General features: G+C 40.4%; 2 protein-coding genes across 7 annotated transcripts in view; both read left to right on the top strand.

Moving 5' to 3' along the window:
- hipk2 (homeodomain interacting protein kinase 2) overlaps positions 1 to 22760 on the top strand; it is a 73581-nt gene extending 50821 nt beyond the window's left edge. Inside the window, exons 5-15 of one of the 3 annotated variants that reach the window (XM_030136596.1) lie at positions 304 to 390; positions 3857 to 4041; positions 4173 to 4335; positions 6775 to 6904; positions 7587 to 7708; positions 10585 to 10715; positions 11609 to 11791; positions 11955 to 12278; positions 13072 to 13316; positions 13412 to 13572; positions 16446 to 22760. In XM_030136596.1, coding sequence (XP_029992456.1) covers positions 304 to 390; positions 3857 to 4041; positions 4173 to 4335; positions 6775 to 6904; positions 7587 to 7708; positions 10585 to 10715; positions 11609 to 11791; positions 11955 to 12278; positions 13072 to 13316; positions 13412 to 13572; positions 16446 to 16910 — 2196 coding nt within the window. In that variant the 3' untranslated portion in view covers positions 16911 to 22760. Of the gene's footprint in view, positions 1 to 303; positions 391 to 3856; positions 4042 to 4172; positions 4336 to 6678; positions 6905 to 7586; positions 7709 to 10584; positions 10716 to 11608; positions 11792 to 11954; positions 12279 to 13071; positions 13317 to 13411; positions 13573 to 16445 lie in introns of all 3 variants that reach the window. The other 2 variants (XM_030136595.1, XM_030136594.1) reach the window with 2 other exon arrangements.
- Positions 22761 to 25993: 3233 nt separating this feature from the next.
- si:ch211-1e14.1 (UPF0606 protein KIAA1549) overlaps positions 25994 to 27584 on the top strand; it is a 37726-nt gene continuing 36135 nt past the window's right edge. For all 4 annotated transcript variants that reach the window (XM_030135987.1, XM_030135986.1, XM_030135985.1 and 1 more), the window contains exon 1: positions 25994 to 26190. The gene's annotated coding sequence lies outside the window, so the exon portion shown is untranslated. The remainder of the gene's footprint in view (positions 26191 to 27584) is intronic.

The raw sequence follows: 27584 nt of genomic DNA, 5'->3' as shown, positions 1-27584 counted from the left end.
GTGTTTGGTTTCTGTTTTTATCTGCTGTCACATAAAACTTCTGTGTAGTAAGTTGCATGTGCTGTATATTGGTTCAGTACTGGTGGGATATGATATACTGTGTGCCTCAACATGCAGTTTCCCCAATCTTTTCTGGCTGTTAGATGAATGTTTGTGCGCCACCCCAGGGTTGCTCAGAGGGCAAGCCGAGTCCTGCTGCACATCAACAACAAGAGGCTGTAATGAGCGAAATGTAAATAGTGCATTTCCAGAGGGGAAGTGTGATGGGATTTGAGAGGAACATCTGCTTCTTGTCTCCCGCAGACTCCAGAGGACCACGAGGGTGAGACAGGGATCAAGTCCAAGGAGGCTCGCAAGTACATCTTCAACTGTTTGGATGATATGGCACAGGTATGCTGTTCTAATATCGCAAAGCAATACAAGTCCTTCACCCGCAAGAAGAACAATAGATTTATTATTTGCAATTGCTCTGTCTTTTGCAACTCTTACGTCTCCCTGTCTTACAATTGAAGTTGCACCTTATGGGGCTATTCAAGTCTCGGGCTAGTATGATCCACCACATCCCAAGAATTAGCTATCAAATATTTGAGATCCTTTAAAATATTTATCCTGCCAAAGCCTGATCTCCAGATGCTGTGGAGTTCCTCTGCTATATAGAGTTTTACTGAGTGAAATGAAACCAGCTGTTGACTGAAACCCCTCCTCTACACTGCCTCTGCTCTTCATTTTGCTTAACCGCTATCTAATAAGATACAGACCGACATTTGAGCTGAACATGTGGTGAGGCTGGTTAACATGTTTGATATGTACAGTTTGCTTTCTTACTTAAGCCTGAGCGAATACCCTGGCTGTGTCTTTACTTTGTACATCTGCAGTGCATGTAAGGATGGAAATGGTATGAGGAAAAAACACTATACTCTAGGTCTGCTTTGCTTACTGACATGTGCACCCATAAAAACATTCACACATTCCACTGTGTCACAACCAGTTCTGCAGACTGGCTCAGCAGGACCCGGTCCATGTTGTGTCTGCATGACTCAGCTGCTTAGCCCCTCTCTTCCTACAGACCTGCCCGTCATCTGTGGAAGATCTTATGTAACGCCAAGAAGCAACATATATGCCACATGTACATAGTCTACATATGGAAAAATGCTGCAACTTAACATGTAATGTCACCTCTGTGTGTGTGACTCAGAGGAAATTCACCTCCTCACACTGGGAAAGTTCACATGTAGCCATGACATTTTGATAGGACATTCTTGACAGTGAGATGATATTGAGTGTTGTTTTGTACACCAAATACTGGTTCTGCTGGCAGATATGGCAGAGGGGATGGAAAATTACAATGTTTTTTTTTCCCAAGCCCTTAGAATTCTGGCAGTACACTCGTCATCATGTTCTCAATTCGGCCTCTGATAATGACTAGCCAAGAGATTAGACTCAAGCAGGTGAAGTGTTTCTTTTGGAATATGGTCATTGTGATACATAACCAACCTCTGGAAACAGTACATGTGGATATACAACACATGTGGCTACTTAACTGATGGAGACAATTATGATTGTCCAGTTGTGCCCAGGGCCGCTGTCAGGCCTGTCTGGAATAACATGCTGTCGGACGAGACAAGATAGTATCGCTGCCTGGGCTTGTTGAATTTACAGTTACCATACACATACACACACATATACAGTGCACAGAGTTTAATGAAACCAACCTGCGCTGGTATGATATCCCCTGGGTCATCTCTGTCTCCTACGCTTCAAGCTCTATGTCCCGTATTCCTCTCACTATTGCAGCCAGACTCAGCTTACTACAAAAACACATAGGAGATGCAGCAGAACTGCACAAGCTTAATGTGTGAAAGAACTGCCTATTTTGCCCCATCTCACTATCCAGACCATATAAACAAGTCAGCATTGTGGACATCTGTCTCCGCGTGTATAATGGATGATATAGCTAAAGGCCCTGAAAGACACAGAGGCTGGGTGCCAAGAAGAGATAATGAACCTCCTTTCAGTCGTGGGAAATGTGTGCAGCTTTATTCACAAGTATGTCTAATTTAGGTAAATCAGAGACCAACTTACAGCAAATATAGGACCCCACTAGAGGCCTGATGTAGGGCCAAAACTGCTAAAAAATGGATTCCGACTGATCTGAAAAACCTTCTGTATAAACATAGATACCGAAGGTCTGTAGACCTTCAATATCTCTGTTAAAGAAGCCTTGCCAGGAGGAGCAGGAGGAGAAAAGGAAAAGTGAATTAGGATTGTGTTCAACACTGGCCTTCACCTTATCTTTATTTTATAACATGCACTTACAAATATACTCTGCCTTTCATTGACTATTCCTCCTACCAAGGAATACATTTTATCTGTAAATCTTTGTTGTTGTCCTGTGCATCCTGCACGCCAAGCTCCACATCTCCTGAGGCGTATCCCAATCTGTCCCACTGCTCGACATCTGCCATCCCTGCCCTCATTCCAGTGGCATGTTAGTGCTCCTCACGACACAGATGTGGCTTCATAAACAGCCGTTGACATGTAAGACATGCAAGGGTGACAATGATTAGCTGAAGTCTCCTTCCTCGATGTTAACTTTTGTTTACGGTGGACGTTTTCTTTTTAAATCCAGATTCTGAAATGTCTCTCATTGTTAGTGAAAGAAAATGAAGCGTGCAGGAATCTTATTCATCTAGTAAATTTACATACCTTAATTTAATGTATGATAGCAAAGTTATTTTTCTTCTTGGAGATTTTTCCCATCCAGTGTGATTATTGTTGTGCACCTCAGCTGACTACTGTGCATATGCAGCCAAACTGTGTACATTTCCCAAAGTCATCTCTTCCACTAGCAGAGGACAATGTGATTATTTCTCACCTCTTTCTGCAGATTATTCTTTTATCACAGCCAGCGGAGATGGCAAGCAGAGAGGAATGGTTATGGAGCCTGAATAACCTGCATAGAGAAAGAGAATTGAATCAGATTTGCGGTGTTGACTGGCAGCACATCTGATAGCCCCTGGAGCAGGCCTACAGATAAGCGCTGCGTCTTTATGAAAAACAGGCCTGCTCCCTCTGCATGGCAGTCACAATAAACAAGGCTGCCTGTCTGTTGCCACTGTCCCTGTCTCTGTCCTCGCCCTGCCTGACAATCTGCTTGTTCTCTTAAAACCAGACTTGCTATATCATGACCTTGTCCCACTTCCTTTAGTCCTCACGCTGCATGACAACCCAAAGAGCAGACATAGGCAGACCCCAGATTTAGTCCCCTTCCGTACAAATCAATTTCCTTTAGCTAAAAATTGCTTTGCATTACAGCCGAAATCTGCACCCAATATTTATCCACAACCTAAGCTGCAATGTTTAATACAGATGAAGCAACACGATGTTCCAAGGCTGCTTCCCAGAAATGCCTTAGAACATATTTAGGATAAGTTGTCTCATGTCAGCGTTTTTTGGAGGTTCTCAGAAAATGGTGTCCTTTGTGAAAAGTGGTTTTTTAACGACTAGCCAATGGCAGCATTTATTGGGTTCATGATTTTTGTTTGTTTTCACATCTCAGGAATAGATAAAAATCTCAGTGAAGGCGCCAGGAGATATTTCAAGTGGTGCTATGAATACCAGTGCAAATGTTTATAATGTCACGAAGGTGCAAGGTTATCACTGGGCTCTGTGACACGCAGACTAACACCCTAACTGATGAGGCCTTGTGAGTATTAATAGTCTGTCTATGGGAAGAAACTATAGGGGAGATTTTTCTCTGTCCTCTGCAGAACCATTAGAGACCTTGATTTGTCAATGAGCGATTGAAGAACTACTTGAAATGCTAAAGTGTTGTGTGCTTGTTTCCTGCCTCTAGGTGAACATGACGTCAGATCTGGAGGGGAGCGACATGCTGGCAGAGAAAGCTGACAGGAGGGAGTTCATTGACTTGTTAACCAAGATGCTGACCATTGACGCTGACAAGAGAATCACGCCTATTGAAACGCTCAACCACCCCTTTGTTACCATGTCGCATCTCCTCGATTTCCCGCACAGCACACAGTACGAGCTCAGCGAGCCCCGTTGCTGTTTATACAATTACCATTTTGTACAGTGGAACAACATCTGCCCCAGTCACAAGACACGACGCTCATTCCTTTTTCTGTCTCTCTCTTGTTCATCCCCCCGTGTAGTGTGAAGTCGTGCTTCCAAAATATGGAGATCTGTAAGCGTCGAGTGAACATGTATGACACAGTCAACCAGAGCAAGACGCCCTTTATCACCCATGTTGCCCCCAGCACCTCCACCAACCTCACCATGACCTTCAACAACCAGCTGAACACTGTGCACAGCCAGGTAAAAACATCATCCAATAGTAATCAGGGGCATGTAAATAAAACATGAGAAGTAAGTGATTTTACGTGTTATATTTGAGAAGATAACATATGAGAAGAAATGCAGTTAAAGTAAATAAAAATCTACCATCAATATGTGCCAAAATATATCATATCACAGGTATTTTTTTTTATTCATTTATTTATTTATTTATTTATTTCAAACATGCAAAGAAACAAAATAAAACCAAACGATGCAAATTACGACAAAAACAAAATAACATTTAAATGAACAGAATCTGTCTTCAAGTGTGTGCAAGTCTGAAATTTGCATGAGTAGGAAGAAGTATAAACTTATTTAATCCTACCCCTCAAGTGCTTTTACACCTTTATCACTAACTTAATACAACGATCAAACAATACATTTTTCCTAATTTTAGCATTCAACCACAACAAATACATAATGCACAGCCATGACGCATAGCCAAAAACTACAAAATTACAAGCAAAAATATAAATTTTCCCTTTTTCTGAGACCACCAGTCAGATGTTTTCTTATCCAAGTATTAGTATTTAAAACACCCAGCTGTCAGTAATTGAACAGCTTAGCAGCCTGTTTGTTTCTTTGTTCTATTTTTTTCTGTCCATCCTGTCTGTCTGCCTGGATGTTTCCATGCTTACCAGCCTGCCTGTCTGCCTTCGTGCATGTATATCTGTCTGTCTGCTTTTCTGTCTCTGCCCCAGGTCCTGTGGGATTGTCACAAAGTGCTGATTACACACATGACAAGCCCCACTTCCTGCTTGCCTTGCATTCTGGGGCTTTCAGGCCTTAAGAATCCCTTCACCAGGCTTCCTCCCTCTTTTCCCTCCTCTCACTCCTGTCCTCCTCTGTCTTCTCTGCTTTCCTCCCATTTCCCTGGGTTGAGCCTGTGGTGCTTTACCGCTTCGTTCCCGTACGGTCTCTGAATCGAAACTGCTGACTTTTGGCTTCTGCCAGAATCACCGAGCGTCGGGTTGCAAGGTTTTCCAGATTGTGCTTAGCTACAACTCCTGCTCTCCCACCCCTCTCTTTAGTAAACAGAGTTCTTTATCACCAACTATATCGAGCCAGCTCACACTGTGTAGCATGCAACAAAAACCCCATCTTGCTGTGATTTAAATGGATTAACATTCCTTCAGCTTGTCTTTTCTGCGCCTGGCTCTAAGGGCATATAGACAGACTTAAGTTAGTGATTTATTCAGCGCAATTCATTTGCAAGGCTGGAATGCATCTCTGGCTTGTATTTTGCTACTTCCATGCTTGTTTATGATGAATGCCACAGTGCCATATTGATTATGCTCCCTCCCCTGGTGTTCATCGAACACGCTAAAGAGAGCAAATGAAAAATGAAAGTGCTGTCTCTGTATTTCCCTCCGCCCCTACGTAGCTTAATGAAAGGACTAAAATTAGACAGTGTCTCGCAGAGCAAATACTACTTAGAAGCTGAGCAAACGTTGTCTCTTAAAAGCATTTGTTTGTATCTAGGATGTTCCCAGGCTGTCTTCATATTCCACATGCCTTATTAATGGTCAAGGCATGCTGGAGTTACCTACGCTTACATAATTATAGAATGACTGTTGCCTGTGAAATATTACTCCTGTCAGGCATATTGATTTGCTAGCGAGATAGTGAGTCGGTGATGTGAAATGTCAAAATTTGCAGCTTATTATTTTGGGTCATTATGGTCCTGTAACATTTTCATTTAAAGAGACATGTATATGCTATCATTAGGAATTCAACATTCATCATTGAATGGTGATGTTAAGGGAGGCTTATGCTGTGTGGTTTATTGTCATTAAATGGGCAGCAGACATTTAAAGCATCGCTAAATGCATGAGATGTCTGTCATAATCTACTGTGGACGGCATACAAAAGTGCATTTTCTTGTCAAAAAAAAAAAAAAGCTTGTGGGGCAGTTAATGCTGTTAATCTATTCATTTTAATCTAAATCTGTGGTGGCATTTTGCACATTGATGGTTGATTATTCTAGAATTGTAACATTGATTGCATCTCTCCTCACTTTCTGTCTCTCACTGTAATTAATCAAATCAACAATCTGCATATTTTAAGATGTTCAAATCAGCCGACTGGTTTTCTCACTCTCCCATTTGCATTCATCAATGATGGATGCCCTTCCAATCCATCTTTGTTTGACCTACTGGTTGTGTTTGCATCTTACATGTTTTGTTCGAATTTTTGGTTTCGGTTTGCATATGTCTGATTCCTGCTTTTCAGCCTTTCCGCCTTAGAGGTTTTCATTTCCCTGTCATTTCCATTCGTACCTCCACTCTCATGATTTTTATTTTGGTCCCATCATTCCTTTAGGCCACCAACCTGGCTCCCTCCTCCACCACCAATGCCACCCTTTCCTTTGCAAGTCCTGATGTCTCCATACTAAACTACCAATCTGCACTCTACCAGCCCTCCGCTGCCTCCATGGCAGCTGTGGCCCAAAGGAGCATGCCCCTGCAGCCGGGAGCTCCTCAGCTCTGCGCTGCCCGGCCTGACCCCTTCCAGCAGGCGCTCATTGTCTGCCCACCTGGCTTCCAAGGTAAGGACGTCTAAACGGTCAGAATAGGCATAGTGATATAATAAATGTTACATCAAAAAAGATAATACCAGCCAGTGGAACAAGCCTTGATGTGTGGTTAGAACATAACAAACCAATATTAATGATGACTAGCAGTTGTTCTTGTATGTGTCTGTTCCCATACATATTTTAGTCAGTTTCAGCACAAGCCGTTCTTTTTTTTTTCAGCATTTTTGTATTTTTGCTGCACAACACAGCCTTGAATCCACAGGAAATATCAATCACAGTGTGATACAGAGATGACAATGAATCACTCAAAAGGATATTTTCTATCCTAATTTGGATCTCACTCACTAAACCCTTTGTCTACTCTGTTTGCACTCTGAGGGCAGAAGAGCTCTAAGGAATTAGATTATTTGTTTATTTTTCTTTGGAATGGATGATATGTCTATCATAAAAAGCAATTTTATACTATTGTTACGGCTACTGTTTTTGTTTTTCTTAGTAGGGCTGCTATGTTTGAACAGAAAAGGATTTTGACATCTGTTGAATACTGATATTTTGACTTGTGTATATAACAGATGTCATGCTCTCTAGTTTTAATTTTTCCAGAAAGCATAAATTTCTTTGAGGGGCAGATATAAAGGCTATTGCTCTGTTTATTTGTTGACATTATAGTTGCGTGTGCTTTATTTACACACAGGGCTGCAAGCGTCCCCTTCCAAGCACACCAGTTACTCTGTGCGGATGGAGAACGCTGTTCCCATAGTGACGCAGGCCCCTGGTGCCCAGCCTCTACAGATCCAACCTGGCCTCCTTACACAGGTAGGAACAGAACCTGGAGAGTAAACTGAGTTTTTAGGTCTTAGCAATAATAGTGCTTGTCAAAAATATTTCTAAACTTTGACCTGTTCACATTCAAACAAAGCGCTCTGCATCTCTCATTTTGTAAGCCTTCACTAAGAATAGTATCTATCGATGGATGCTGGAAATCACTCAATGTTTTTGACCCTGCCCCTGCTGGCAGCTGTTTTATCCTGAGCACATTCAGGCCAAGCTCTCCTGTGCATTACTCCCTGGCTCACTCTTTTCCTCCTCTCACTCCCCCCACCCTCACTCGCTTGCGCTCTCTCCTGCCCCAGTCTCCTGGAGGCTGAGGCTGCCACGGTCTGATGCACACAAAGGCAGGAGCCTTTCACACAGAGAAGGCCTTCACTGGAGCCTGCACAGTGAAGCCGGAGCTTTAGCTGCTAATATACAGTTGTTGGAAGTAACATGGAGTGACTGTGCATCACTCTCTCCTCACACACACACACACACACACACACACACGCATGCACACACACACTCATAGACACACACACGCACACACACACACACACACACACACACACTGTAGACTGCTTCCATAGCCACACCACCTCTTTCCCTATGGAAATTTCCATGAAGGCTTTAAATATCCCTGAGAATCTAGGGAGTTTGAAGCGCTCCCTTATCTCTACTTAATCATGCAGTAGGCAGGCAGGCAAGTAGCAAAGCCCTGTGTGTGTATGTGTGCGTGCACGCCTTTGTTTCTATGGTGGGTTAATCTGTCAGATACCAAATGGTGATTAGCTCCAGGGCTGCTTCCAAGTCAGGCGCTCCAAATTACAGGCCTCAGAGGATCCTGGGAGGTCAGGGTAAGCTTGGATGAGACTCTGCATGACCAGAAAATTCATAACATCACCAGATCCATGGATATAATAGATCTGTCAGAGAGAAAAAAAAAGCTGTGTCTTGCAAAGGAAAATTTAAAGTAATGTTAATTTGCAAATGAAAATTAGATTACTTGTAAATAGCATACACTGCAGGTATTCACTATAACCTCTGTCAGCACACTTGTTAAACAAAGGCAGGCAATAGTTAACATAAGCAGATGGTTTATATAGGGCAGCAAGCAGCACACCTAATAACTGGGTGTGCAGAGCGTGTGTGTTTCTTCATGTTTATTCCTTTACTGTGGGAGGTCTCCCAAGCTTGGCTGGGTAGTTGTTTGGCTCAGTTGCATTCTACCCACCTGTGCCTTCACTCAACCTCTGCTCTCTGTCGCACATGCACACTTCACCCACTTTGGACCCATACAAGTTTAGCCCTATACTCCATGGGTGAGCAATGCGGGAGCAGACTGAAGGAGGCTTCAAGCAGGGAGGCAGGGAAACTAGCAGGACCTTTATCTGGAGCAGGAATGCAGAAAATGTGGAAACAATTGAGGAGTGAGAGCTGGGGCTTTCAAAGCCCCTAGGTGACAAAGGGTTTTCACCCGGGGAGTGTAGGTCGAGGTGGGAGGCACTGGGCTGCTGATAGTGATGGTAGGCTCTGGGAAGAAAGAAAACGGCCCCTTAACTGGGTTACAATTTCAGGGCAGACAGGCTGGTTACACAACGCAGACACCAAGTGAGAGAGGCATGTAGAGTGCCAGGAATGGAGATAGAGCAAGCAGGAGGAGGAGGAGCAGGAGATGGATGGATGTATTAGAGTCTCTAAATGGCATGTTGATAAAAGGCCTTGGATGTGGTCTGAGATGTAAAGACCATCTCCAGCACCAGAATGTTCCATTAGAGACGTCAGTCATCAGTGCACAGACAAGGCAGCACTGCTGGCCTACAGATGCCCCCTGCAGCACATCAAGCACAGGCTTGTTGGTTTGGACTTTGCATCCTGCTTTACACAAAAACACTTCTGACAGAGCTGATATTTCATCGGAAAGTAGCCAAAAAGACCACAGAAACATATGTAAAAGTAATGATGAAGTGAAAAGATAAGATAGAACTATTACCAATTTATGTGCACAGATTAGTGTCATTGCATCTTGCGCGCTTCTTTCTCACTCTCTCTCTCTCGCTGTCTCTGTCTCCGTCTCTCTCTCTCTCTTCTTGTCTGTCTTTTCTTCTTTTGTTTAAATGTTTGTGCACTGCAGCACATGCTTATGCCATTGTAAATAGATGTGCAAATGGTATTAAAGGAACAATTCATTAGCCCTGACATTAAAGTGCTAATCAATACAACTGCATTAAACTATTAGGGTTACACACAGTAACACACAAACATGGTCAGGAATGTGTTCACGCACACTCATGCTGGTGCATCTTGGAGCATATAATGCTTGTCTAATGTCTCTGGTTCTGCATTATAAATACAAAGTAGCCTCTTTCACAGCAGCTTGAATAGGCCTAGAATTTAATTAGTACATAGGCTGACTTGACTCAAGTCAAAGACATAATCACACTAACACACATATGCACACATACACTCACTCGTACACGCAAAGAAAGGTGCTCCTGTACATCTTTATTAATTCCTAGTCTTATCTCTTTTGTCGATGGATGTCTCCTTGAAGCCGGCGGAGTTCATTTTGCATGCCCAGTCACTACTTTAAACCAGCTGTTATGCACTTTTGAAAAGATACTGTAATTTATCACAACACATTCAAATTAATCAGCGGAGTTCAATGACTTCCCTTTTTTCATGCATTTATAATATTTATACTAAACAGACCATGGGTAAATTTCCACTCCCGTGGCAGACTTCCCATCACGAGTTAATGAAATTTACAGTCTGTTGTTGCATAGTTGCTGACTGTTTTTCTTTGTCCTCCTTTGCTGTCTCCTTTTTTCACTCCCGACCACCCATATTTGTTTATCCCCATTCATTCACCTCCCCAGCAGGCCTGGCCCAGCGGTACCCAGCAGATTCTGCTTCCTCCAGCCTGGCAGCAGCTTACCCACACCTCAGTCCAGCATGCCACTGTCATCCCTGACTCCATGAGCAGCACACAACCTCTCGCCAACTGGAGGTAAGTAACACTGCTTCTAGGGAACATCTGCTAAAGTTTGAATCGCACCTTCTTCATACATTCAATAGTATAGCCGGCTAAATCAATCTAATGGGGTGACATATTTTAAAGCTTCAGAAAAATCAGCATTCTACCTATTGTACTAGGTATATGTCTGTAGAGCAGGTCAGCTCAGTTGATTCATAGTTTTATGACATGTATAGGTTCAAATATGCTGTAGGATAGTGTTTAGCATAAGGCTGACTGACCAAGGAAGCTGACAGCTTGTCCTTTATCTTCAATGAATCTCTGTCCCCATGTGAACACTGGTGCTTTTATAAGAGCAGATTTACCTCAGGGAGATGGGATATATGTACATGTAGAGACATCATGCAGAGTATAGCCTGTCACTGGGATGACACGATAAATGGATGGATAGATGGGAGGAGGCAATCTGCAGAATGATAAGGAGGATGCAGGTACATAATGTGTATGTGGAAGGCTGCTGGGGCCACGAACGCTCAAATTCATCTGGAGCTGTCCGTCTGTGAGCAGACACCCCCTTGCCACCATTTCTCCCTCCTCGTCTCTGCCTCCCTTTCTGTCCAGTGGCAGCTCTGTTGTCCTCAGAGAGACGATTGGGAAAGTGTCGCACTTCCTCTGCAGAGCTATCGCTCCACAGCTGCTGGTGTCAGCTCCTCTGCCCTCCCTCTTTGCTCTTTCCCTCACTTGTTCCCTCTGCTCCTTCCAGAAAAGTTAGCTGCTGCCACCTGCTGGCGTCTGTAGAAAATCCTGTCTTTGTTACTTAAATTTTACAAATAGACTTTATTAATTCTATACATCATGTTTTTTGTTGCATTTGCAGTGTATCTGCATATGTCTACTTGGTAACCTAAAACTGTGATATATTTCAGGAATTCCCACCCTCATGGCAGCCATTACAATCCCATCATGCAGCAGCCAGCATTGTTGGCTGGTCACGTCACACTCCCATCCAACCAGACGCTTAATGTGGGAGTAGCACATGTTATGAGGCAGCCCTCCACCAATAACAACTCCTCTTCCAAAAAGAACAAGCAGCACCAGATGTCTAGCAGGTAATCTTACACTCAGGTGACTTTAGACCCACTGTAGGTCTTTAACTTGGCAGTTCAAGGCTACATTAACATCCTGAAGTCTGTCATTGGTTTGTGAATTTCAACGTCTGTTTGTCCTCTGCTCTCCCTAAGCCACTCACGCACATCTCTGTCCTTCTACTAGGAACATGTCAACGTATGAGGTGTCGTCCTCTCAGGCGGTGCTGTCACCACAGCGTTCCAAGCGTGTGAAGGAGAACACGCCTCCACGCTGTGCCGTGCTACAGAACAGCTCGGCCTCCAACTGCCCGCCCCCGCAGGGATGTGGGGGCGGAGGGTGGGGGGCTAATGAAGCAGAACAGGCTTCCAGCACCACCCGCGACCATCAGCACCAGCACCACGTCCCCAGACAGACCATCATCATCCCTGATACACCCAGCCCTGCAGTCAGCATCATCACCATCAGCAGTGACACAGATGAAGAAGATGACCACAAACAGAACAATAGGTCAGTTCCGGTTGTAAGGAATGTGTTCCGTATTTATCAGATCAGTGGATAAGAAGGTCATTTTTAATTATTTTTGAAGCTTAAGGAGAAAAATAGGTAGTAGAGATTTTCAGTGACGGAAAAGACTGGGCGATGGATAACTTTTCTGTAGATGGTGAATAAATTTCCATAGTGCTCGCAACTTGAAAAGCCAAGAAAGAGACAACATAGACAGTTCTAAATGCATCTGTCATAAAGTCATAAAATGCTGGGTAAGCCAAGGCCATTGGAAATATCTACGCTGTTATTATTTTACAGCAGTTGATCCATCAGATATATAGCTATTTGATAGAGTGATCTGTCAACAACTCTATGCTCTGTTAAGCTGTACTGCAACATGAAGTGTACAGTCACCTAGTACACACTGGAAGCAATAGGGGCAACAGATGTCTACACTGCAAAAACACACCAGGTGTATGTTTGCACTAACAGTACATTTACATCTTCTCCAATAAGCTTTAAGCTACGATCCATCTGGTACTTGTGCATGTTGTATGTTGTAGTTTCAATGCTACTGTTATGTCTTTGTCAAACAAATTAATTTATCTTTACCTCTCTATCTCTACGTACTTTCATTGATGCTATTTTTGGCTGCAAAGACAGAATGTGTAATCGGAAAATGATAAATATGGGAAAAAACATGCTAAGATATAAGACATAAGAATGCCAAGTTTTAAATGGTAACAGTCATGTGTTTGTTTAAATGACAGCATTTATAAATTAGTAATTTTCCTCTCACTTTCCTTTTGTGTAGCTCATCTTCTAAGCAGAGGAAGAATGTCATCAGTTGTGTAACAGTCCATGATTCACCTGAGTCCGACTGTTCCAGCAACAACAGCCCGTACACTGTGGAGTCCAGACCCACCAATAACAACACATATGACACAAAGACCACAATACTGGACAATTACAATAACGGCAACCCCCGCACAATCATCATCCCCCCTCTCAAAACCCAGACGAGTGAGGCCCCAAATGAGTGTGAGCGCCTGATGCCAGGTAAAGGAATTAAAATACAGATGACTGCGCTGTCTGGTAATTAATGAGTTGTTAGGTTTTTACAGTTTCTAAAACATGTGTTCTCTCTTTTACAGATGCAATGAACCATCAGAATTCTTCTTATAAATTTAAATCCTCCAATGGAGTAGTGGCAGGTAGTAATCACGTACCGGGCGGTGTGACTGGAGGCGGGTCCTACCGACAGCAGCGCACAGGGCCACACCCACTCCAGCAGCAGCCTCTCAATCTCAGCCAGGTAGAGTTCCACAAAAACAATTACTTTTATACTGTTTGTGCAGTGGTGTAATGGTCCCTGGAGAAGTGGGTATACTCTCAATTTTTGACCTTTTTTTTTAACTAGTCCAGAAAAACGCCGTTTTAGAAATAGTGACATGTAAGACTACTTTATTTAATTTACCCAAAAATCCATCAGTAGTATTTGTTCACTATTATGAAATTAGCATGACTTGATCAGGAGCAGTTTGTAGGTATTACTGGTCACACAAGCAGCTGCATGAATGTAAATGGATTCAGCATGAGGCAAACATAGGATAACGTTAGCCTTTCATAACGTTAGCCGACTTGCATAGTTGAACTATTGGCAACGAAATCTCTTCTCTAAATGTGCAGTCATATGACCAGTAGTTTAAAACAGTGACTCATTCTGAAACCACCTTAAAACTTACCTCAGAATTATGTATTCCATGAAAGTAGGTTCTCTCGATATATATCTGTCACTCATTTGAAAGACATTCATTTTGCCTTTCTTGTTCGCATTTTCAATAATCGTATATCTTTCAATGAGACGTGCAGTGACCTGTCAATCAACTGGGGTGACACTGGGACCTGAGGTGGCCAGTCAGGTTCCAGAGGTGGCCAGTGCTAAGCAGAGCCCTGGCTCTGGCACTAAGTTAGCAATATTTTCCTCGGCATAACCTGCCCTACTCTGCCTCTGATTGGCTCATCAGTCCTCATGCCTAAAGTTAACCAATCTAATTAGTGAAGGCAGCAAGTACTAGCCAATTAGAGGCAGAGTAGGGCGGGTCATGGCTTCACCATCCTAGGGGAAAACATGGGCAATTTGGCTCAGATACTAATGAATGGTACACATCAGGGGGATTTAGAAGTGGGTATACGCAATGCTGACTGAAAAATAGGTAGGTGTACTTCGTATACCACTGTATACCCTGGGCTGCACTACCATGTTTGTGGATGAAATCTCCAATATCCAAATAAAATCTAAGACATTTGATTAAATTTTTGATATTCATACCTCCTCTATCTGTACCCGCCACCTTAACCTTGTATATCAAATTCTGGACCGAGGCCAGACTGTCTGAAATTAAACCTGACATTGAACCTATAGCCACTAGATGCAAAGAGATAGATGTTTTAGCTTTGCCCTTCTGGAAGTCAATTTTAGAATCCATCCTCTTAAGTGCTAAAAACATTCATGGCTCTTCTTGGCTTCTCACCTAAAATGACTCCTCTCTCTAACTCTCACCCCAATCTCCAAATGGTTGATTCTCGTGAGCTGAAAGTCTACTCAACCACGTTGCTATACACACCGGATGGGAGATTTAATGAGTTGCCTGCATCTTGAAAAGATTAGACACACATGACAAAATAAAGCAGAGAAGTCCCATGTTATTTGGGACCTATTTATTCCTCTCATTTCCTCTCTGAGCTGAGTTGTTTATTGGCTGCTATAGCTGGGAAGCATGGGAAGAAAATATGCAGGGGTTTTTTTTGGTTTTTTTTTTGTGTTATGGATGATTTACAGGTCTAATAAATTGTTTTCTGGCTACATCACCTGTAGCCAAAATTTGATTCAAAATGTCTGTAGAAGCACATTTACAGTTAATTATAAGTAGCAAACAGGTTGCATTTTGGGCAGGAAAAGTCTTTAGAGGAATAATGTCAATTTACTGATGGTTAGCACTGTCCAGGAGGTTCAATTCCAGCACCAGTTTATGGAGTTTACACATCTCCCCATATCTGCCTGGGTTGTTTCCGGCTACTCCGGCTTCCTTCCACCTTCCAAAGACATGTACCGTACACTCTAAATCGCCTGGAGATGTAAATCTGAGAGTGACTGGTTGTTGGTGTACGTGAGCCCTGCCATGAACTGGTGATATGTTCAGGGTCTACCCTACTTTTGCACAGTGGTAGCTGGGTAGCTCAACATTGCTGCAACCAGTTTGGAAAACTAATGAATGAATATTTTCAGGCCATACTAACTCCCCAAGTCCAACATACTCTTTTCTACCGCTATGTGCTTAAACCAACATCATACCAATATTTAACCTCCTGAGACCCAGCAATACATTTTGTCCTCAGTAGGGGACAAAAGTTTGACAGTTGTACTTAAAAATGCTGTCTATTGCAAAGGATGTTCCATTAAAAAAAATTACAATAATAATAAAAAATGTATCTGAAAAACCTGTTACATTATGCAGTTTCCAATCAAGACAGTTGTTTAATGTAAAAAAGCTAAAATTTTCACTTTCCCAGGTCTAAGGAGGTTAAAGATGTCACTCCCCACTCACTTTTTCATGCCTTTTTGCTGTCAAAGCTTGGTGTTGCTATCAGGATATTTAGAGAGAGCTGGGGATTGTTTTATGTTAAATCTTTGACATATTAATACATATTCTTGCGTTTCCATTTCATGAAAGCAATGAAAGAAGAAACAATCATACAGTCGCGGAAAAAAGTATTAGACCATCAAAAGTCATCAAAAACAATAGTTATGCAATCAAGTACTAACTCCTGTGCCTATCATGTGACTAAAACAAACAGAAAAGAAAACATGGAATGCCTAAAAGCGCTCAGAACTTAAGTGATTTTGGTTATTATCAAGAAAAACATGGAAAATGGCTAGATATCAGCTCTTAAATTCAACTCTTTTGAGCTATTTTTGTTGTTATCATTATATATATCCAAACAAATACCAGGCATTAAAATGAACAAGAAATTGAAGAAAACAAGGGTGGTCCGTGACTGTGTATGAACTTTATTTTCACTAGTAGTCGATTCATTGGCCAGACTTTCTTATCCCTTCTTTGGAAGTAGTTGCAGTTGAGGAACAATAACTCAGACATCCTGCTCTTCTACCATCTCCTCCTCCAGGCCCAGCAGCATATGGTCGCCGAGCGGAACGGAGGCCATCGGCGCCAGCAGGCTTACATCACTCCCACCATCGCCGCTCAGCCCCCGTACTCCTTCCATCACAACAGCCCCTCTCACACAGGCAACGTCCACCCGCACCTGGCTGCCACACACCTGCCCAGCCAGCCCCACCTGTACACCTACACAGCCCCAGCTGCTCTGGGCTCCACCGGCACCGTGGCACACTTAGTGGCGTCGCAGGGCTCAGCACGACACGCGGTCCAGCACGGAAGCTACCCCCCGAGCATCGTTCACCAGGTCCCAGTCAGCATGAGTCACCGCGTGTTGCCGTCGCCCACACTGCACCACAGCCAGTACCAGGCCCAGTTTGCCCACCAGGCTTACATCAGCGCCTCGCCCGCCTCCACTGTCTACACTGGATACCCGCTGAGCCCCACTAAGGTCAACCAGTACCCTTACCTCTAGAGAAGACACTGACTGACACTGGAGAGCCTGACCCAGCGCTGCTGCTTCCCCCCCACCCCCGACCCACTCTTCCTGAGCCCCGTCGACATCCTCTCCTCGACCTCAGACATAAACAGAGACAGAGGAACATGCAATCCTCATGAAACTGTCACGTATAACTTGAAGATATAACGACAGAGAGAACAAGAAAAAAAGATTTGCAGCCTCTCTAGAAGGAAAAGATGGGGGTTGAATTTCAGAGGGGTATAGTTATAAATGTTTTCTTTGGTTTATTTTTTATTTGAAAGGGCCAGTTTTTTTTTTTTTCCTTTGCTTTTCTTTGTTTTTTTTTGTTTTTTTTTTCGCTTTAGTTTATGAGGAAATGTCTCATTAGTTCTTACAGGGAAGTTTGAAACAGGCCTTTTTGTGACAGTGGAGGTTTTCTGATTTGTTTTTCTTTTGTTTTCCCCTCTTAAATTTGGGAAATGACTGTTGAACAGGGGTTACTTACTGGAAGTGTGGAATCCCAAGAGAATTGGGAGAAGGTGAAATACGGAAACCTGCTGCTCTTCAAAGAAAAAAATATTGATGGCCTTGAACTGTCTTAATATTTCCAAATCATTCATGGCGTGGGGAGAAAAAGAGAGGCAACTCCCCCACTCCACCTTCTCGAGCCGAGGAGGCTTCTGGGAATATAACCAACGAAGACAAACAAACTTTTTAGTGTATTTATAGATATTTTTCCTTTATGTTCCACCTTTACGATGATACTTCAGTTTTAGCTAGGTGTCTTAGCTGGGCCCCGTTCTTAGAATGTAGCAGTCTGCACCTGTTCAAGAATTTTTTTTTTTTTTTCCATGATACCAATAGATTTATTTGTTCCTCTTTTTTCAATGTGATTGCACAAAAGTGGTTATAATAACATAGGCATGTACAACGTGATTGTCTGTGTGTGCTACTGTCAGCCATGCGTGTGTACTCCACCTCCTCTAAACCCTCTTCAGTCTTTAGGTTTTGACCATTGTTCCCTCGTAGTGCCTTACAGATATAACGACACAGTTTACTTGGCTTGTATCCTGAAAGCCACAAGAGACTATAGCTATACTTAGAGAGACATGTTTCCTTGGTTTGACATCCTAGCTGGGGCAGTTGTAGCTCTCTTCCAGGTGTAGGCTCAGCCCTTGCTGTTTCTTGTCCTTAATGACAGCATACTATAGATGATGATTAATGTCAGAGGTGATATTAAGCTGAGCTATTTTATTATGTGTGCATGAGATAACTTGCCTGGGGTACTTACCAAAGTCGTAGATAAACTCTTGTTACATTGCTCTGGATATTAATGTAAATAAGAAAATGTACAGTGTAGCTGTAGCTGTAAACCTCTATCACAGTGGCACCCAAAATGTGGCTGTAGTTTGGAATATATTTTTATGTTTTCTTTTGTTTTCGTTTTTTTTAATCACATAAGGGAATTCATGCATCGTGATTACAGAGCAGAGATATAATTCGCTCAGTTTTCATGTACAGGGAATGAGTTGCAGTACAATGTTTGAGACACAGTAGAGGTCGCATTAAGGTTAAAAGCTAGTCCGAGAGAAGGGCCTGACAGAAAGTGATTGTTGCCATGAGAGTGATTCTGTGAGGCTAGAGATAGCCTCGCTGCAGCAAAAAAGACAGAGTATCGAGGGTTGTTTGAGAGAGATACTGTGTAGGCACGAGTGAGGGGGCTGGTTGAAAGAGTAGGGTCAGTTTAGGTAGGGACTGTGGAGGGCAGGGTGATAATTCTCTATCTTAAATGGGACTAAAATGGTAGCAAGTTGGCACTGAGCAGGTTGATAGTAACACTGAGCCCGGGTGGTTGGTAGGAGCCACGGGAGGGGGGTGCACTACCTTACCTGAACGCACACCTATAATTCTGACATGAATCCTTTTGTTGTCGTCATTGTTGCTGTTGTGGTTTGTTTTTGCCAGCGAAGATAATAGGAAGTTATTTGTTTGAGTTCGAGGTTTGAGGGTAGCATCTCAGAGTTGCAGGTGAACAAGAACAGAACAGAAGGGAAATGCCACAGCGTACACCTGGAAGGGCACCTTGTGGAAACAAGCTCCATTTGTTGCCACTGTCCATTTGTCTTCGAACCAGGTACACCACAGACATCGCCACGCCAGCCGAACGGGATACCTGAACACTTAGAGAACCAATAGGGCTGTTGCTTTGTGTGTTTGCTGCTTAATTTTACAAACATTTCCTTGTAGCCAACGATACAAATAATCTCTTCTGTTAATTTGTCCTCATGAAGTGGGCACATCAGAACTGCTGGTGGTTTAGTGAAAGCCTTCCCCTTCCCCTCTCCCTCATGGTATGCCATAGTACTTGCATTTAATTTTTTTTTTTTTTTACTTAACATTATCTTGAAATTTTGACATGGCTGTAGTACATGTTGTGTTTATTTTTAGAGATTGTTGCAATAATTCTTGTGGATGTTTTATCAGAGTATGTGTGTTTTTATTCTATGTCAGGCTCATTTCTATTTTGTAACCTAGGGGTTGATGTGCAGTAATATTTAGTATTCCGTGGAGGTGGGAGCACCTGTGTTAAGTGTTGAAACACTGCTGATGATAGTAAGTGTTGAGATAATGATAATCCAATGGGGCTCTTATAGATAGACGCTTCAACTTAAAGGTGAAATATCGGGTTTCAAATCCAAATCCAGCAATCTCTGCGGGGCCCCAGAGTAGAGTCCATCATCTTGGTACTTGTTTCCCCGATAATCTCCACTCCCCATCAGCTCCAGCATGCAAGCCTTGGGTCTGGGCAAGTTAAAGATGTGATTACATAGTATGTTGCTGGTTACATCAGTCTTTTCTGTACTGTTGTCTATTTTTTTTTTTTTTTAACTACTTACTTCCCTCTGTGTCACTGGGGCATAAGCACACACATAAGGGAGATGCTTTTCCATTGAAATCTTTTGGCTCCTCTGTTATGAGACAGACTACTGAAACATTCCACTGTTTGAGGGAATTTGGTGTTTTACTCATGCTACACTGCTGTCCTGTCCCCTCTCTACCAGCACGGGGACAGCAATGTCACACTTGGACTATTCACTCCTCCCACCAAAGAATTCAATAGATTGACCATGAACAGCACAGCACAGTACAGAACAAGCAATCCTCCATAGCGTCGCTAGAGCAGACAGGCAATAACTTCTGATATCATCTGTTAAATGCTTTACAAGTGCTTTTAAGGACATGCTGTTTTAGCCCCAGCAATTGCATCTGTGCAAGTACACAAGGAGGATTTAATATAATTAATGCATACAGCACAGTCAGTTTGTGCAGATTTGCCTCAGTTTCTGGACATTCATCTATGTGAAAAGCTGCAGTGTGTTTCTAAGCTTTTTTTTTTCAGTTCTATTTGCATTACTCCTCACACTTGTCCCCTTATTATATAGATTGACTGAATGAGTTTATTTGTTCGATAATAATCTAACCTCTCTCCAAATTGTTTTATATGCCAGTTATTTTTTATGTTGTTGATGTTGTAGCTTTATTGGTATTATAAGAAAATGAATTTGTTAAAACAAAAAAAAAAGTTTTCGTTTTACGTTAGTGTGCCATGGTATAGAATGACCTGTAAAATGAATTAATCAAAAGTATACCAACAATACCTTTAAAACCATGGTCACCTGCACAAAATGAATGTAATATGTGACCTGCTACATCTAAAATGGCTTTAGATCTTTCTCAGTGGGTGATCGTTAATTTCTACATTGTTTGTGGCCATGCATGATGCAATAATTATACATCTGATCTCCAGCAAAATCCCATATGAGATAAGTGATGTAAAGTTACCACTATCATCATGATTAGGGGTTATGAAATAATCACTATTTTCTAAAAATGAAACATCCAACTTAGAAAAGTCCTGTATGCTCAACATTGTGGAATATAACTTGATGTGTATGATACCCTATCACTCTGTTTCACATAACCAATGTTTTGTGTTTTTATAAAAAGGGGAATCAGAAATGTGAGCATTAATGTAGATCGAGTGACCTTACAATTACCAAAATGTGCTTATGTAGAGTGTAAAGATGTTTTGTGTTGTTGAGGTGAATATAGACTTCCCAACTAGTGAATTTATTGTTAAAAGTACTGCCTTCCAAATAACAAACAATACCTCCAAAGCTTTAAGGTGATATTTTAATTAGAGAAACTATAAAAGGCAGCATCTCACTCTCAGTAAAGCCTGGCGATCTCCTACAAAATACACTTAAAACTTCCAACTTTGCTCGCGGTGTTATTGTGAAATAGCCTCCTGAAACTTTGGAAAACACTGACAAACATTCCTGAGAGCATGTAACACGTTGCTACATTAGTCTTGTTTGGATAAAAATCCTCGAAGGTGACTTGAAGCTTAGTGAGAAGTCAACAGACGACCCGCAGCATCAGCCTGTGTAGATTTACAGTCATTTGGAAAAAGTCGCAGCTGCTTCCCAAAGTACAAAGAGGTTAGGAGCAGGTGTTAGGTTGGATGAATCATGTGCTAACATACTTTGTCACCAACAAATTCATGATCTAGCTACACAAGCATTCTTAAAGCCCTTTAGAATGAGAGTGTATGTTTTTTGTGTTTTTTTTTTTTAACCTTTGTTAAGGAGATCTGCTCCTTTGCTGGCTATTCCTTGGGGGAATTCAGGGTGAGGTGGTCAAGGTTTGATGCCATTACTGGTAGAGGGTGTCAGGTGATTACAATAATATGAATTTAGGAACCAAAACTGATCGAAACAACATTTTTTCTTAACTGTGCAAAACCAGTAAACAATATGGATTTGATTTCTACCAGCTAATGCCTCTAGTATATTTGTTGACTTAATGAAGTATCTGAAAGGTGATGCTGTTTCCATCTACTTTCAATAGGTTTTCATTTTTGTGGCGTTCATTTGCAGAACATGGGTGTGAAAGATCAGACCTAAATCTAGTTCCAGAATAGCCTGTGAACGCCATAAAAATATTAAGCTAGATGTAATGTCAAAGTCACAAAATGATGCAATCCCTTTTGGTGCACACTCAAAAATACAGTCTATACAACATCATTTATGCAAGTAATTTACAGTTTATTTACATTTTCTTAAAACCTAAGAGTGCATCAAACCCTGACCCCCTTTTGTGTCCATTGCTGTATGGTTTCTCAATGGTGTAAAATCTCATTCTTTGTCGATAAAGCTAATGTGTGCTGCAGTATTTCCTAGTATACTTCTCTGTTAATTGTCTTTTTCTTATTTACTTTTGTTTATTGGGGTGTGATGTCTCATTATTTCAATCTGTTGATGTAGCGTTCTATGTATACCCTGTTCCTTAGCCTAATATTATTAAGTATGTTATGAGAATGGATATTTTACTGGCTTTATAGAATGTTTAAATAAATATAATATTGACAATAAGAAGGATTAATTAAACCTCCTAACAAATTGAGTACTTGCTACTAAGCGCTTGTGTTACCATTATGATGTTGTGTGCTTCTCTTAATCATTTTCGTTGTAGAAAAATGGAGTGAATTTATACTAGGCTTCGAAAAAACTAATGATAGCATTGTAAATTTACAGGAGGATTTTAACAGACAAACAGCTTCGTCAAATAGAAGAATATAGTTATTTTAATTGTCCTCTTTACTAACTGTAGGGTGAGAAGGGGCTCGCGTTGTGGTGAACTATGTTATAGCTTGTTATTCACTGTTACTTTTGATCATTTTTTCGGTCTCCGAGGTGAATCGAGTTATTAATGAGAATTTGTATGCTCACATATGCATATTGTATATGTGTAGAAATGTAATCACACTTTGTCTTGGATTTACATTAAACTGTTAAGTCACGACACCAGCCTCCTGTTTTCTACTGTGATGTGTGTGGTTGAATACAATATGTGTATAGATACAAAAATGTTAAAATATTTAGAAACATATAGGCAAGGCAAATTTATTTATATAGCACCATTCATACACAAGGCAATTCAAAGTGATTTACAAAGGCATAGAAACACATAAAATTACATTAAAATCATAGAATAATACTAGGACAATAGCAGAATAAAACATATATACAACACATATATATTCTCTCCCCACATTCAAATCCAGACTTTAAACTCACCTCTTCACAGTAGCTTACCCATGATAAGTTTTACTCTCAATTTTACATTTTTTATTTACATATATTATAATTACTCTTTTATGTTTTTTAATCTATTTGTTTACTTTTTTGTATTTTATGTATTGTCTGTTTTATCTTGTTGTACACTGTCACTGGGTGTCCTGAAAGGTGCTTATAAATAAAACATTATTATTATTATTATTATTATTATTATTATTATTATTATTATTATTATTATTATTATTATTATTATATATAATATATACAGTTAAACAAATCTCTACTTTTATAAATCACCTTTGACACAGTAAAAACTCAAAAACTTGCTGCTTCAGCGCAAAAGTGTTTTTTCATCCTTCTATTTAAAATACCTACTATTTGGCAGGAATGATCTCTCATCTTTGGTTTCCATCCCACTGAATCCAGTGTTGAAATACGCATTTGGTGAGTTATGTAAAAGTAGCAATACCATAATGACTACTTCATTACAATACAAGCCCTTCATTCAGAGTTTTTTTTATATAATATGGTTTTGCAACAAAAAGTGCTTAAAGTATCTGAATCTGGCATTTGTTGTGAAATGAAGCCTAAAAATAAAGCAGAATCCAATCGCTTTGAGTAAACTATATTCAAAACTGTTTCTTATATTAGTGGTTAAGTGATGGATACCTGACAGCTCCAGGTGCAAAAGACCGCTGCGGACCCTAAGCACTGACCTACTTATGAAGAGGAATTTTGCAAGTTCAGCTACAATTCTATACATTTCAATAAAGTCATAATGTAGGATTTCTGGACTCAAATTAAAATATGTTTCCTAACATGACTGAACACAGTTATATCACCTTTTCAGTGGCCTACACACAACAGTACCTGCTGAAACAAAGGATAAGAAGCAATTCCTTACTGCAGGGGTGTCAAACTCATTTTAGTTCAGGGGCCACATACAGCCTAATATGATATAAAGTGGGCTGGACCAGTAAAATAATATAAATAATAGGATAAGAACTTATAAATAATGTCAACTCCAAAGTTTTTGTCTCTGTTTTTGAGTGAAAAAAAGTCCAATTCCATAATTGAAAATGTTTACATCTACCAACCATACATGAACATAACATGAACAAATATGAACCTGAAAATTCTTAAGAAAAATCAGTGCAATTTTAACAATATTACACCTTAGTTTATCATTTATACATATGTATCACAACTTACAGATCACAGTGGATCTACGAATACACAAAACATTTAGTAAGAAGCAGAATATTGTTAAAATTCCACATACTTCTCTTAAGACATTTCAGGTTATTCATATTTTTTGCAAAAGGCTAGTCTGTACAAACATTTTTGTGTAATTTTACTTTTTTTACACTACAACAAAGGGAAAAATTTGTAGTTTTCATTATTTATAGCAGTGTTTTTCAACCTTGGGGTGGGGACCCCAAATGGGGTCGCCTGAAATTTCTAGTAATTGATTGAGAAAACTGGAGAAAATGCCGATGTAAAGATATGCTTTTAGGTCAAATATTTGAGTATAGTTTTATTTTATTACAATTTTGATTTTATATACTTAATATTTGGAATCAAAATTCACTTTTAAAGTCTTTGAAAAGGTTCATTAAGCATCTTTGTGTTATTTATGCAATAAATTATACACATTTTTCAAATTGTATTTTATATTTTTTGTGTTTTTTTGTCCTTTTGTGTTGATATATTAGGTTAAAGTGGAAAAATAATAGGCAAGTGAGATAGATGAAGTTGTGCTGAAAAAGAAGATACTAAACATGGGTATAGTAAACATTTCTTTATATAGTATATAAAGACAAAATCAAAAGAACTCAAAAACAGCCAAAATAGGCTCAGACCATGAAGGGTTCAGATGCTGCAGCTCTTTCATAATTCATATTTTGAGTTCTTGTTTGTTCAGTTTTAATTGTCAGCCTTCTAAATCCAAGCTGGACTGACTGTACATACCCTGACCAAGGAAAATTTAATTAATTTCAGCAAAAAAAATGTCTCTGTTTTGAAATGTGTGATGGTAAAATGGGGTCACGAGCCAAAAAAAGTTAGGAACCACTGATTTATAGGTTATTATGATAGTATTTTGCTGGTCTGATCCACTTTAGACTGAAATGACCTAAAATGATTTTAACATCCTTGATTGTTAATATCTTCAGTGGAATTTTTGCATTTCACAAATTTATCCCAGGGGCCAAATTGGACCCTTTGTCTGGCCAGTTTTGGTCCCCGGGCCACATGTTTGACACCTGTGCCTTACTGGGTCAACACATCAGTGATATCATATACTACCACTAGAGGGCGGTGTGCACCAAAATGTTGATGCAAACTGGCTCTGACGTGATTAGGTTATGATGATCATGTCGATTTATTTTCTTCCACCTTGATCGTGCACGATGTTTACAGCGTTTATAGGATATATCTATGAAAGAAAAACAACAGATTCCTGACAAAAAAATATATATATATATGCAAGCTGATTATGCAAAACTGTAAATGCAAATATGAAAAGCAGTCAGTGAAATTAATTTGCTTGCAAAAAGGTGACGAAACTCCTAAGTAAATGGCACATGCGTATATGAAACACGACAAAGAGGAGGGGAATGTTCTATAAAAACAAATGCTGTCCATTCATTCCATAGCTTTTTTTTTTTTTTTTTTTTTTTTTTTTGGGTGATTATTTATGCCTAATTGAAAACTACATCACTGCTCATGAAAAAGCTGGTAATATATCCATGTATAGCTGTACATCAACGCCTGATATACAACGTTGCCGTGGAAGCCGCAGACGCTATAACTGAGACGGACCAACCTAATATTTAAAACCCCCGTCGTGACAGAAAGCAGCGTTAGCCAATCAGAGCGGAGTTCAATAAATTATAAACTAATCAGATGTGTCAGGGGGCGGGGCCAAAGCAATCCTCAGGACGGGAGAAGGTAACAGTTACCAAAAAAGAGTGTCAGATGAAAGCCAGCACCCAGGTCATACCCAATTCATTTAACACTGAAACAACTTTAAACATGGGCAGGTGGTTACATGGAGCTGTATGAAGACGTCTTAGACTGCGTTTGGTGTCACCCGTGGATATTTCCCCGTTGTCCAGACAAAGGAATTGATAGTTTGAGCCCCGTTTTTTTGGGTAAGTCTGAATGCGTAGCTATGAGCTGGCTAAATGGAATGGCTGTGGAAATGGAGGAAAAAAAGACCAAAAAAACCGTGTTGTGTGTACTCATATCTAGCTTTTTAAATTATTCCTAACGTGTTATGGCTGGTTTTTGGTGTGACAGTCAAACGAGGGGGATGTAACCCGGTTTGTCTAGCCCGTAGGTAGAGCCACATGACCGTTAAGCTTGCAAGTAACGGGACGGGATGTAGGACAAGAGACTGTACTGTATCATGATGAAAGCTAGCTACAGCCCCTAGGATGAAGTCTGGACTGGCATTGTGTGCGGTCCCCCTTGTCTTTATTTAACCTCACTATCGTTTTTTCCACATATGCAAAGTTGCCTAACCCTGCACAAAGACCTTCTAATCCCTCATTTGTGTTGTTTTAAGCATGTGTTGCTACTAATGAGAAGTGTCAGTTTTCTCCTGTGCACATCCTACATCCTATATAGTTTCCTTTTTTTTTTTTATCCTTTTCTGAGGGAATGCATGTGAGAAAGGTTTAACCATTTCATGCATGAGTTGCTAATAATCTTGTAGTATTATTTGACACAATTGGATTTGTTGAATATCTTATTTCTTTAGCATAATACACTGCTATCATTGTTGTGGATTCCATACATCAATAGTTTACATGTCATAGTATTAGGGATGTAATGATATGAAAATTTCATATGGTTATTGTGACCAAAATTATCACGGTTATGATTATTATTATCGCGGTATTGTTGAAATTGTGCTCAAAATGTTCAAAAAGTACTAATACACACACTGAAATAATTTAACCAAGTTGTATTTTGAAAAAAACAAAACAAAAACAAATAAAATGATAGGCATAATGCACTTTCTGTTGACAGAAACATTCAAATATTAACCCTTAGGGGTCTGAGCCTATTTAAGCTGTTTTTCAATCCTTTTCATTTTGCCTTTATATACTATATAAAGAAATGTTTACTACAGGGTGTCCCCTAAGTCTCCATACATAAGAGACATAATACATTCTATACATATATGGTTCTAACATGTATTTCTTTATATTTCTTCTTTATAGTTCTTCAGCAGTGGAGGACACACATTGAAATGTGTTCCCGACAAAATGGCAGTCATATAGAGCATATTATATAAATAAAAATGGTTTATGTCAAGAAATGTTTATTTTTCCTATGTATGGAGACTTATGGGACACCCCGTATACTCATATTTGGTATCTTTTTTTTTTTCAGCACAACTTCATCCATCCCATTTGCCTATTATTTTTTTCACTTTAACCTACTATATCAACACCAAAGGACAGAAAACACACAAAAAAATATAAAATCCGATTTGAAAAATGTATATAATTTATTGCATAAATAACACAAAGATGCT

The sequence above is a fragment of the Sphaeramia orbicularis genome, chromosome 6 (genome assembly GCF_902148855.1).
Source record: "Sphaeramia orbicularis chromosome 6, fSphaOr1.1, whole genome shotgun sequence".
Classification (NCBI taxonomy): Eukaryota; Metazoa; Chordata; class Actinopteri; order Kurtiformes; family Apogonidae; genus Sphaeramia; species Sphaeramia orbicularis.
The sequence above is the reverse complement of the archived record's forward strand: the minus strand, read 5'-3'. Positions and strand labels throughout refer to the sequence as shown.